Consider the following 12,669-nt stretch of genomic DNA (forward strand, 5'->3'; position numbering starts at 1 on the left):
TGTGCGGTCTGTAAATGACAATGTGCTATCACATGATGCTTTAATTACATTGAAAAATAACCCACCCCATGTCCCTTAAAGCTAGGTGGGTCGCAAAAGTTTGTCATACTCAAAAGTGGGTGTGATTCTAACATGTTTAGAAAGCGCTCAGTGTATTTGAACACTGGCTTCTCTCATCAGACACATGGGCCTGTGCTAGTGCTACCGCTGCGGCAGGAACTACAACAGCTTCCAAAAGCTGTTCTTCGCCGAGCAGAGGGCTAAACGAAGTAGCATTTACATTTCTGGTTCTAGTTCCTCTCAGAAGGTATAACAATATATAGGCTCCTGTGAAGGGAGATCTGGTCGCTGGACATGTCACAGTTTCATTAGAGAAATTTAGAAAAAAATATATAAAAAGTTTGATTAAAAAAAATACACAAATTAAGTGAGAAAAAAATACTGCAACAAAAAAAGAGCAAGTGGTAGAGCTTGTAAAAATCCACCCTTTTCCGGAAGTATTTAAGAATGTCGACACATAACTGAATAAAGATGATGTAAATTCACGATTTCATAAGCTCTTTGGAGAAGGGAACTTCGCTACGAACCGAGCACACATGCTCTGCACTTAGTCCAGTGAATTCTCTCAGTCTACGCAAGGCAGTCAGCTACGAAATAAAAGGAAAACACGGAAAAGGCAGACACCCTCTGGGGCGCTGCTGAGAGGCTCCCAGGCTGCGGCGGGCGGGGGTAATCGCGAGCTGCCAGTCAGCGTTTTCTGTCAGCCGCGGAGGCCACCATCGAGTGACTTTGAGCTTGGCGGAGCAGGGAGCCGCTAGCACACACCCCTGTGGGAGGCGCCCTAGGAGTCAAGTCACCGGGGGCCTGCGGTGAACGGAGAGCGGCGAGACAGGAGCTGTGCAGCGCCGGTAGAAAAAGCAGCTGAGGCCCCTTCGGAGCAGCACGGAGCCGCAGCCCTGCCCCCAGCAGCATGGCTTGCAAGGTAGGAGAAGGCGCTTGCGCCCCCTTCTTCAGGGGAGGGGGCACGTCTTTCTGACACTGACAATTTGTTGAAGTGAACTTTCACTGCGTTGAGATGAGCTGGGGGAGGAGTGTGGCTGCGGCCCCTTCCTCCCCGAGAGACGGTCCCTGCTGGCGGCTCCCGCTGAGGGCGCGGCGTGCACTGCTCGTGGTCTTGTGACTGTGGCGGGTATTCAAGGAGGGGCCGTAGCGCTGGCTGCAGTTTGTACCTGGTACCGGAACGAGGCGAGCTGCAGTGTTGGTGTGCGTAGCTTCGTCCCGGTGCCCATGCACTCAGAGTGTTGAGTTGTTTGTTATGTTGGTTTCATGCTCCGGTTCCGCTTTAGATGACTTTACGTATGAGTGAGGTGTAAAGGGAGGAGCCTGTGTCAGAGAGAGGGTCTGTGTGTTGAGGAAGCGCTAAAGGGTTCACAATTCTTTCCCCTGTCGGGTCTCGGAACTGGGCGCCTTCAGGAGGCCATGCACTCCTTTACAGCAGTGGTCAGCTCGTGCCCATGACCGCTCTTGCACGCCTTTCTTATCACACCGCCCAGTAATAGACCACTCCCTTCGGAAAGGTTTGATTTTAAAATAACATGTAAGGACTAATTTATCAGCAACCACAATTTATAGGAAGAACGTTTAAAAAATACAAAATTTATCCAGATGATCACTATCGACAATCCATTGAATGGGACTTAAGTGTTGATCAGTATGTTATGGTTCAAGAACCCTGGAAGTGTCAGAGGCACAGCTATTAACTAGTTTTTGTTTCCTAACCCCTCGCAGCCCTCGAGTGACCGTCATCACCTCACGACCTTCTGTTAGCTTCACCCCGCTCCCATAAATCACAAAGATGGAGACATTTCTGTAAGTTAAACGACCACAGTTTATTACAGTTCATGTTACATGGCTCTTTAAAACATTGACACCTGTGAGCTTACATATAGACCATGTTATCACATTTGCGTATCTGTCCTGAAGACCTTGGGTTTTCCTTCATTGTTATGCTAGTTACCAGCCTTTTTGCACAGCCTCTTACTGACCCGGGCCTTCAGTGCAGGAAGGTGGCTAGGTTTTCCTTGCAGCCAAGTATCTGTGGGCACCCTCTGGCCTTTCCCGGGCTGCAAGTGCTGTCCCTGCCCGCTGCTGCCTCCTTTGCCGGTAATTGCTTGCACCCCGTGCCCATTCCTTTAGGCATCCCAAGAACACTATCTGAGTGGCTCTTCTTCTTAGGCTATTGTGCTTTTTAGGCTGTTTGTGCATCCCCTCTGGCACGCTGCACATGGCTTTCCCCACCACGGGCAGCTCCTCTTTTGCGGTGACCTAGGAAAACCCGAGCTGTTCCAGTTGCCCCCACTATATTCAGTAAAAACTTGTATTGTATTGTAATCGTATTTATATAGCACTTACTACCCCTGACGAGGCGTCGAAGCTCTTTTCGATGAGTAGCACGCTACTCTGGAACCCAACAAGAATTAGTGATGGATTAGTATCGGGAAATAATGAGTACAGTTTTAGTATTACTATGAGTTAATTTGAGCCGCGGATATGAGAGTTTGTTAGTTAGATTGACTGGAGAAATGGAGGGGTGGAGGAGGAAAGAAATCCAGAAGTGTTAATTGGGAGTATATCCTTCATTTACTCAACCCAAAGGCTTGGGATGAGTAAAGGGGGGTGGAGGAGGGAAGAGTATGTGGAAGGGTTAGGGAGAGCATAGTAGCAGGGTGAGATAAATGCGGGAGAATTTAGTAGGGTTGTGTGGGAGGTCACAGTAGTAGAGTGAGGTTTGGTGAGTTAGATGTGGAAGCGGAGGGAAGAGCTTAGGCAGAGTTATTTAGGAGATGAAAGTAGTAGAAGGGATTTGGGATGAGTCAGAGTGAGAATGGAGGATAGTTTGATAGAGACATGACATATGATGATGAGTAGATAGGTGTGATAAGATGAAAGCAGGAATTCATAGATATCTAGTATAACAACCCACCCAGGAGCCATGCAATGATCCACGAACATGCCAAGCACAGAAACAAAATATGCATATACATACATATATATACACACACACACACACAAATACACACACATATGCACATACAATACATAATTAGAACCATGGGTAAAAAATACTTAGTCAAACAGGTTTAAAGAGTGTGTGTGTGTATTTTATTGTTATGACATAGTAGCAATACATATTTTCTAAAGAAACTATAAATAAATAGAAATATACACATAATCTGAATATTTATCAACATAGGCATATGCAGTTCATAGTTTGAATATGGTGGTTATGAAGGAAAGAGCCAACTCTTGAGTAGTTTTCTGAAGACAAGAAAGTTATCTGTGGCTCTTATAGTTGGGGGTAATGAATTCCATAGTTTGGCTGCTTGGACGGAGAAGGATGTACCACCTATAGTCTTTTTCTTGTATGGTGGTGTTCTAAGGCGGGGTGCCAATCTTGAGCAGAGGTTTCTTTGGATGTATTTGGTAATTTTCTTTCTGATAAAAAGCGTTCCTGTTCCATGTATAGCTTTGTGGGTGATACAAAGCAGCTTGAAAGTGCATCTTCTGGCAACGGGTAACCAGTGTAGTGCTCTCAAGGCAGGGGAGATGTGGGCTTGCGGCTTTACATGTAATAGTAGCCTGGCTGTGGAATTCAGGATACGTTGTAGTTTTTTCATAACAAATAGAGATGATCCATGGTAGAGGCAGTTGGCGTAATCCAGTTTGGATAGTACAAGTGAGATAGTAGCTTGCACCTTGTGTGGAAATCCGAGGTGGGGGAAGATGCGTCGTAAAGTCTTCAATGTGATGAAGCTTGTTCGTGCTAGTTTGTCCACTTGGGCATTCATAGTTAACTTAGAATCCATGGTGATTCCTAGGTTTTTAACTTCCTTGGATAATTGAGGAGGTGGTCCGAGATCGTCAGGCCAGACGCACAGAGGGTCATAACATTTCCAGTCACCACATATGAGTATTTCTGTTTTGGAGGTATTTAGTTTGAGATGGCTCCAGGTCATCCACTGATCAACGGCTCTGAGGCAACTGAAGACTTGTGAGTTTTCAATGTTTTTGGGGCATTCTAATTTAAGTAGTATTTGTGTGTCATCTGCATAGTTGTAGCATGTGAGATGGAAATCATTGATCAGTTCTGGTAAAGATATCATGTAGATGTTGAAAAGCAAAGGTGAGATGATTGACCCTTGGGGGACCCCTGTTTTTGTGAGGTAGGGTTCGGACGAGAAGGGGGGCGAGTGGATGATATTAGATCTTTTTTGAAGATAGGAAGTAATCCAGTCGAGAGCAATCCCTTGTATGCCGGCTTTGTGGAGTCTTTGAGTTAGGGTGTCATGGTCAACCGTATTAAAGGCAGCCGAGAGGTCCAAGAGAAGTAGTGCAGCAACTCCATTTCGGTCGACTGTGTTTTTAAGATCATCCCAGATTGCTATGAGTGCTGATTCAGTGCTTCTTCCTGGGCGGAATCCAGTTTGGAAGTCTGAAAGTATAGAATTGTCTTCAATGAACTGTGACATTTGGGCGAATGCTGCTCTTTCTATCAATTTGCCCAGGAAAGGTCCATTTGTGATTGGTCTGTAGTTGTTGAGGTCTTGCGGGTCTAGGTTTGTTTTCTTTAATAAAGGTCGTATGTATGCCTTTTTCAGGTCTACAGGAAAAGTTCCTGAAATTAAAGAGTTGTTGATGGTTCTTCTTACAGGTGTGGCAGCAGAAGTAGATAGAAGAATGTTCTTGAAGATTTGTGGTGGGCAAGGGTCAGAAGGGCAACCAGAAGGTCTGCTTGCTTTGACCAAATCCAGAAATTCATCTTGGGATATTTGTTTGAAGGACTGTAGAGGTTGGGTTGGATTATTCTTAAAGGGTATTTTAGGAAAGGGGTTGGTGCTGATGGTTTTCTTCTGTTTTAAATAGGAGTCCAATGTGTCTGCCTTGGTTGTGTAGTGAGTTGTCAATTTGTTTGTGAAATCTTGAGTAGTGGGATGACTTCCTTCCATGCATGTAGGTTTTCGAAATTCATTGAGAGTTTTATAAAATTCCTTGGTTATAGATTGAGCATTTTGAATTCTGTCTGAGTAGTATCTTTTTTTTAGCTTTTTTGATTGATGATTTGTATATCCTGTTAAGTTGGTGTGACTGTTGTTTTGTTTTGAGCCAGGTCCGCTGCAACTTTCTGATTTGTTGCTTTATCTTTTTAAGTTCTGTGTTTCTCCAAGGTGTTGGTTTTCTTTTTTTGTGTTGAGTTTTTCTGAGTGTTATTAGGATATCAAAAGCTTCCTGTAGACACTCATAAAGTTTTGGCACAGAATTAATTGTATCTAGATCTGTGTTTGCTGTTAGTTGTGTTTCTAAGTGATCCAAATTGAGTTTGCTCCATGGTCGATAGGTGTATGTATGTATGTAAGTAGTTGTGGGGTGTGTTGATTTGTGGAGTTGTATGTCGGAAAGTTATCATATGGTGGTCTGACCAAGTGATTGGCGTGATGCTATGAATAGTAACTAGTTCAGGCTTAGCAAAAATGACATCTAGGATGTGACCAGCGATGTGTGTGGGATTGTGTACAATCTGATGTCGGTTCAATGCGACTAGGCCAGTGGTGATAGCTTTTGGATGGGGCATATTGGGTTTGTGAAACCAGATGTTTAGATCCCCAAGAATGCATAGATTGGAGTATAGTGTAATAAGGTTTGAGACTGTGTCTAGAAAAGCATCTGGGAATGTGGAGTTGTTAGGTGGAGGTCTGTAAAGGAGGAGAAAGTTACAGGAGGAAGTTGGAGTAAGGTGGCATCTGGTAAGGAGGGCTTCACAACCTTGTATGGAGATGTTGTCTGTTTTACTGAGGTTCATTGCCTGTTTGAATATAATAGCTAGTCCACCTCCTCTCTTGCCTATACGGTTTTGAGTAATGGTTTGATAGCCCGGAGGAACGGCTTCCTGCAACACTGGTGCCATGTCATCTCCCAACCAGGATTCAGTTCTGAATAATAAGTCAGGTTGTGTGTCTGTGAGCAGGTCGTAGATGTGGTGCTTGTTTTTTGAGAATGATCGAGCATTTATGAGCTGGCAGTTTAGAAAAGGTGTGTTAGTGGTAGTGTTGTTTTGTTTAGGAGAAGGGTAAGTAGTATAATGTGAGCTTGAAGCAGGAGTGTTGCTAGTTGTGATAATTGTTTGAGGCTCACAGTAGTCTTGCTTTTCAATATAGTGTTCCTTTTCCAGCAGGTTAAGGAGGCATTTTGTTGGGTCTGTGTGTGTGTGTGGGTGGTGGACTTGGTGGCTGAGAGAGACATGAGGAGTTTACTGTTTTTTGTAGGGTAGTTTTATTATGTAACAGACAAGGGGATGCGAGTTTGCTATGAGTGGCATGTTTTTTATTTTGTTTGCGTTTGTTTAGTGTGGATGGAGTATGGGTTGGGGGGGGTGGAGGAGCATGTAGATCATGATGTAAGGCTCTAAATTGTGCAATGGAGGAGAGGCGTGTGAATGAAAGTTGCTGGGTTGGGGTGCTTGTGGTAGGTGTTTGTGAACAGTGAGAAAGTAGGGGTGGAGATAGGATGGAATTTGTATTCTTTGTGTAGTCCTGAGGGTGGGAGTGGGTATGACGATAAGTGTAATGTAAGTTTGTGTTGCTTTGATGTGCTGATGTTTGTGGTCGGTATTGTTTTTGTGGAATAGTGAGAGGGGATATTGGTGTCGTTGTTTTTGGTGAGGGATTTGTATGTGAGTTAGTGCTGGTAAGTGGAATTTGAGTGTTAGATGGGGTGTTGATGTGTTTTGGAGATGAATGTATGAGGTGTGTAAGAGGTGATGGGTGTGTGTCAGGGGAGTTAGTATTAGTTGTGATGACTGGAAGAGGTAATATGTGTGGTGGAGTGAAATGTGGGGATTGTATGGTTGTGTGTAATTGGTGAGGAGAGGGGAAGAGTGTTTGTAGATGGTGTGTTTGAAGGCAGGGTTTGGGCATTGTTATGATGACAGGTGGTCTGTGTGGAGCACACAGCGGATAGTGTTGTTGGTTAGTATGAGCAGAGAGTGTGTATCTGGAAGACTGAGAGAAATGTATGCTGTAGTTTTGTATTGTGTGGGTGATGGCAGGTTGTGTTAGTGGGAGTGGACAGAGTAGTGTTGGCTGTGAGAATGCAGGTGTTTGACTGTTGTCCATTCCTACTCCTGATTAATGAACCCCGCCTGCTGCATGATTCCCCTGTGTTCTTAGGTTAATGAACCTGTGCCTCTGAAAGCCCCAAGAATTCACCCTGCAAACTTTTGCCTTAGAGATGTTCAGTTTCATCCTTGACCTTTCCACATTACTGCGATCCCTTGCCCCTCTCCAGTCTGCCCTCACTATGATTTCAGACGACAGGGTGTCCGCCGGTCGCAGTAATCGTTCCACTGCTGTAAGCCTAGACACCATGCCACAGAACAAGTCTTTCCTCCCAAGACAGGCTAGGCCATTTCCCCCCACCCCCAGGTGGATCGCCACTGTCAGGTCTCCGCTCCCCATGTATTGCGCTCTGGATGGTGGGGGATTTGCTGGGCCCTTTTCATGCCCAGCCCTAAACCCTCTCTAGTTCTTTCGGCCTGCTGCCCACTATTGTGCTTTGGAGGTGTGAGTGGCCTAGGATCCATATGTTGTGTCTGTCCCAGTGAGCGCCTGTCCTAAAAAGAATCAAGACTGGTGTGGGGGGGGGGGGTGGGATGGTGTACGTAATGTTTGAATGCTCCGGACACCCAGCAACCTATCTGTTTATGCGATCGTCACTCATCCAGTTTGCTGCAGCTGTTGTTGCTGCTCCTATGCAGAATGAGTAGGACCCTAAGGAATTGGGAGGGGGGATTGCCCTAGCTCAAGCCATTTTCATGGCTGCAATGAACTGGAAGTGGCTTGAGTAAGAGCTGTCTTCATGCCTCAACAGTGGTTGGCCCTGTGGGGCCCCTCTTTTTCATGTACTCGCGCATTATGCACATTGGGCAACATTCGCCACCTCTTGGGGGATACAGTCACAAATATCTTCCCTTTTCCCTCCTGGTCTGTCTTTGACCTCCGCAGGTGTATGAACATGTAATCCTTCACTGATGTTACGTCCTCACCCTGCAGACAGGCCATTTCTGGATGGGGATACGAGCTCCCTAACTCTGTAGGCTCCAAAAAAGACTTAGGTAACTCATGTTCTAAACAGCCGCCCCGTACCCTGATCCACACACTTCAGGGAGTGCCAATAGTAACTTCTTTAAAATAGGGAATTCAGTAGGACGTCTCTGATTCTGGTGTTTGGGTCTCAACCACCCCAGCCCTTTATTACCACCCTTCATACAAATGAGTTGTGTGGGTCCTTCTCTGTGGCCAATTTCACTTAGTAGGCTACAGCGCTGAGGTGGGCTTGTGCCCAGGCTCTGCTCTTCCCTGCTGAATATACTCGGATTATAAACCCCTGTACTCCTTGTTCTGTCACAGCACCTTTATCATGCTGCCCCTGTCACGCTCTTGAAGATTTCCCAACACTTAGGATACCTTATACTTGTCTTGGGAGCGAGTGCGTTGTCCACCAACATCACCAGGTTGGATCTACCAGACACCACAGCTGCTTGGGTACGGGTGTCATGTGCGGGTCAACATTCGGTGGCAGTTCCTTGAATTTCAGCCTTTGGAAACGAGCTGCCACGTCGGCCACATTGTTGTCATGGCCCGGAATGTGCCTAGCACTAACCTCTGTGTTGTCCCTAAGTTGGCATCCCACCAAATGGCATAAGAGGCGTACCACCACTAGGCACTGTGCTAGCCCCAGGTTGAGTGCCTGAACCATCGCATGCTAGTCTGACCCCTGAGTGATCTGTTTATTGGCCAAACTCTTGCCCCATATTGTGAAGCCAACCATGAAGGGGAAGAACTCCAACACAGTTATGTTACTGTTAATCCCTTTATCATGCCAAGATTCAGGCCAGTGCACGCCATCCAGGTGGAGCCTAGTATTGCACCAAAGCCCTCCTCCCCTGCAGCATCCGTGAATAGCTCCAACTGCCTACCTGACACCCATGGTTCTCACCAGATCAGTGCACCATTAAACTTGTCAAGGAAACGTAGCCACTGCTTTAAGTCCTTTCTTACTCCCGATGTCAGTCAAACCTTGTGATGCTTTTTGTGTTAGGCCCTTGGTCAGCCAAGCTGTGCACCTGGCAAAGGGCCTGCCTGCTGGTATTCACCCTGTTCGCAAAGTTGAGTCTACCCAGCAGTTGCTGCAGCTCACCCAATTTGGCTTTCTTCTTTGTCAGTGTATTTATGCACTGCTTCAGCTCACTCTCTTTTGTCTGAGGGAGTCTTCTCACGCTTTCCACTGTGTCTTGTTCAATCATGAGAAAGGACAGTCTTCTGACAAGACCCTCTGTTTTTCCTCTGGCTAGTGGCACCCAAGGTCCTCTGCCTGCTCCATGCAGGCCTGCAGCATTTCACCACACTCTTAAAGTGCCTTTTCTCCAGACGAATAAGAAGTTGTCTAGGTAGTGAGTTCACCTCCCCCTTTTGTGTATCGAGTCCTGAGCTTCCACTCCAGAAACCCATGCAGGCCTCTAATTAAGAGCAGGAGATTGTGCAGCCCATTGGCTGCATTTGTCATAATAGAAAGCCTTGTTCAGCGTGAAGCCAAGGAGATGATGGCTGTGTGGGTGAACCACTAAGAGGCAGAAAGCAGATTTCAGTGTCAGTCTTTGCTAGTAGTGCTCCCTTCCCTGCTGCTTTAATCAGGTCCGCTGCTTTGTCCACTGTTGCATATTACACAGAGCAATTATCTTGATCGAGCCCGTCTTTCACTGACTTCCCCGATGATTAGGACAGTTGATGGATGAGCCTGAACTTGCCCTATTCTTTCTTGGGAATTACCTCTAGGGGGGAGACAGTGAAGTCTCCTGCGGGTGTTCTGCAAAGCGGCCTGCTACCCTCCCAAAGGACACTTCTTAAGCCACCTTCTGTCTAGCTACAGCTGGGTTGCCCCTTACTGATTTGAAATTCTGACAAATGAGGTGTGTCTGGGGACCCTGGCTGTGGTGAATCCTTCGGCCAACAGCTGCCCCTCCCTCTGCTTGGGATAGCTTGATAGTGATCTTAAGAGTAATCTTGCATGGATGGGGGTTGGGAGAGGAGTTGTGGGTTGGCGTCTTTCACCACCTCTGAGGCACCTGCATGTGTGTGCTATTTCCTGTTGCTGTCGCCCTTGCTCCCCCCCCCTCCCCATCCTCCCCTTTTTGATTTTTTACACTTCATTGTGGGGTGTGTTCCACTACAGTTGCTGCAATAATGTCTGAATTTTCTGGCCTGTCCCTGTTTACATTAATCCTTGTCATACCTCCAGCAGGTTGTCACCTGGTTCCTATTTGGCAGGGCAGGAGTGTTTCTCAGTTTATGTTTAAACACTCACTTTTAATAAATATATTACTGAAGCATGATGTGGTAGCGCACTGTCATTTACAGATGGTAAATTTCCAAGAAGAAAACCTTCCCACTAACTTGCAGCTTTATTGATAAAACTATATAGTGTATTAACAATAATCTGTGAAAACTGGGTTTCAGAAAACATTTATCTTTTGCACATCACCAAGTAAAGTGCTGACTTTTTTTTTCCATTCTATTAAAATATTTGTTTCATCACACAGAAGTAGAAAAAATGGTCTTTCACAGCTACTGAAATATATTTTGAAATGTTTGTAAAGTTGAGTTAGTTATATAAATGTGTGTTAGGAAAAAAACCTGATACCAAAAGGCTTTCATTTCACATAGGTCAGACAGTTCACCTTACAAAATCCTGGAACTCTGCAGTCACAAGGAAAAGTATTTGCATTGCAAGAAGACAAAACTGACTTTTGACCTCTGTCTCTGAATGCAGAGCAAATGTGACAAGAATAAGATTTAAAGGCATCTTAATTGCTAATTCAGTTTTTTACTGAGGAGAACACCTGTTCTTTATCCACTCTTGCCAGAAGAGTCATGTGGAATCCAAAAATAGCTCCACCTCATAGAATAAAACTCAACAATGGGAGTGGTCGAGTAGATTTTTTTGAGCCCTCCTCCATCTTGTGACCATTCACAACATGTTTCTGCACCCTGATGTACTCTTGGCTTTCATGTTGTCTCCATGATAAAGGGATCAATAACTTTGTCCTAAAGCCTTGGTTTACATGTACTATAGATCTCCTGACCCCCCTCTGTAATGACTTGGTGGCGTTGTTTGAGGGGCTTGGGAATCATTTGTTTTCCGAGCCTACATGAAAGCCGAGCACTAGGGACACACAGCACTACCTTTTCCCTCCTCCTACCTCTAAATGGCTGCAAATGCTGCAAACACTGGGTAGTGTAGAAATCTTGGGATGCTACTAACAATTAGAGTATGTGTTACTGTATCTGTGTGTATGCATGTTGGAGCGATGGTCTGACATTATGGTTGAGATGCTTATTATGATTGTGAATGTGTTAGTGGCACAGTGGTTGCCATTCCTGGTGGGATATTGACCATAGCTGTTGGGATTGGGGCCATTCCTGTCATGATGATGGCCGTCCATGTGTGAGTGGGGACATGTCATGTGAGAAGATGGCTACTTATGGAATTATGTGCCCACCTGTAACACGTCAGTTAAAAATTGTGGTACCTAATGGCCATCATTCGCTTTCTGTTTCAGCCCTGACCGACAGCGGGATTGAATAAACACGCAGGGCTGAATCTGGCCATATGAGGGTGTACATGGGGATTAAAAGGGGTAGCCGGGAATGTGGCACAGTAGCAATGAGAGTACTTGATGAAAATGTGCATTTGGTGTTTGGTGAAAAATTATTATTGAGTAAAAATGAAGCTTTAGCTATGTTCAGGAAATTGAAAACCAATGGGAAATAAACTAGTGTTGTCCCAAGGATAAAAAGCTCATATATGTAAGAAAACATTGTGTAGTGGCCAGACAATCAGAAGCTATTGTTTGGAAAATTGGGGTTAATACATATTTTCAGAAACTTTAAAGGAGATGTTGGCTTAAAATGGGTGCAGTTTTAAGTTTGGGCACATAATTTGGTAATTTCCAAAATATTGTAAATCTTATGTTTGAGTGATAAGTCATGCTGAGTTTGGACACTTATTGCTGATGTTGTGGTATAAGTTTCACGGTGCCAGAGGGTACTAGGTATTTATGATGGTTATGCCATGGCATCTCTGGATGCATTTCAGCTTCAATATCAAAAGTGGCATTGACAGTAGTGTTACTATATATAAGTGATATCTGAGTGGAGTTTACTGTTGTGACCCAAGGGTTTTTTCTGTTGCATGACCATGTACTACCTCTGTGATCTCAGTGAGTGGGAGCTCTGCTGTTCAATTCTATCATACCTATCTAACCTGAAGGGTAGCACTACTGTGTAAGCTTGCAATTTTATGGCATATGTAACTTTCAAGTTTGGTGGTCTGTTCCCTTCATATAGATTATCCTATACAAATGCAAGGTAAGTCATGTTGTATGCCAAGATTATTTCAATTGCTTCTAAAACCTATGGCTTTTTAGCCACTTTCTTAGGCACATGTTGACCTTTTGCCTAATGTGTCATTTGGGCATGTAATTAAAATACAAAAAAGCCTTCTTTTCCAACCGACCACCAAAAGCACCCCTGTGATAGTGTTAACTCTTTTGGCTGA

At 45.0% G+C, this 12,669-nt stretch overlaps 1 protein-coding gene across 2 annotated transcripts in view; it reads left to right on the forward strand.

Moving 5' to 3' along the window:
* The first annotated feature begins 745 nt into the window (after positions 1-745).
* SNX9 (sorting nexin 9) overlaps positions 746-12,669 on the forward strand; it is an 844,750-nt gene continuing 832,826 nt past the window's right edge. Inside the window, exon 1 of one of the 2 annotated variants that reach the window (XM_069235304.1) lies at positions 746-982. In XM_069235304.1, the coding sequence (XP_069091405.1) occupies positions 971-982 (12 nt within the window). In that variant the 5' untranslated portion in view covers positions 746-970. The remainder of the gene's footprint in view (positions 983-12,669) is intronic. The other variant, XM_069235305.1, reaches the window with a different exon arrangement.

This window comes from Pleurodeles waltl, chromosome 5 (assembly GCF_031143425.1).
Source record: "Pleurodeles waltl isolate 20211129_DDA chromosome 5, aPleWal1.hap1.20221129, whole genome shotgun sequence".
NCBI classification, from domain to species: Eukaryota; Metazoa; Chordata; class Amphibia; order Caudata; family Salamandridae; genus Pleurodeles; species Pleurodeles waltl.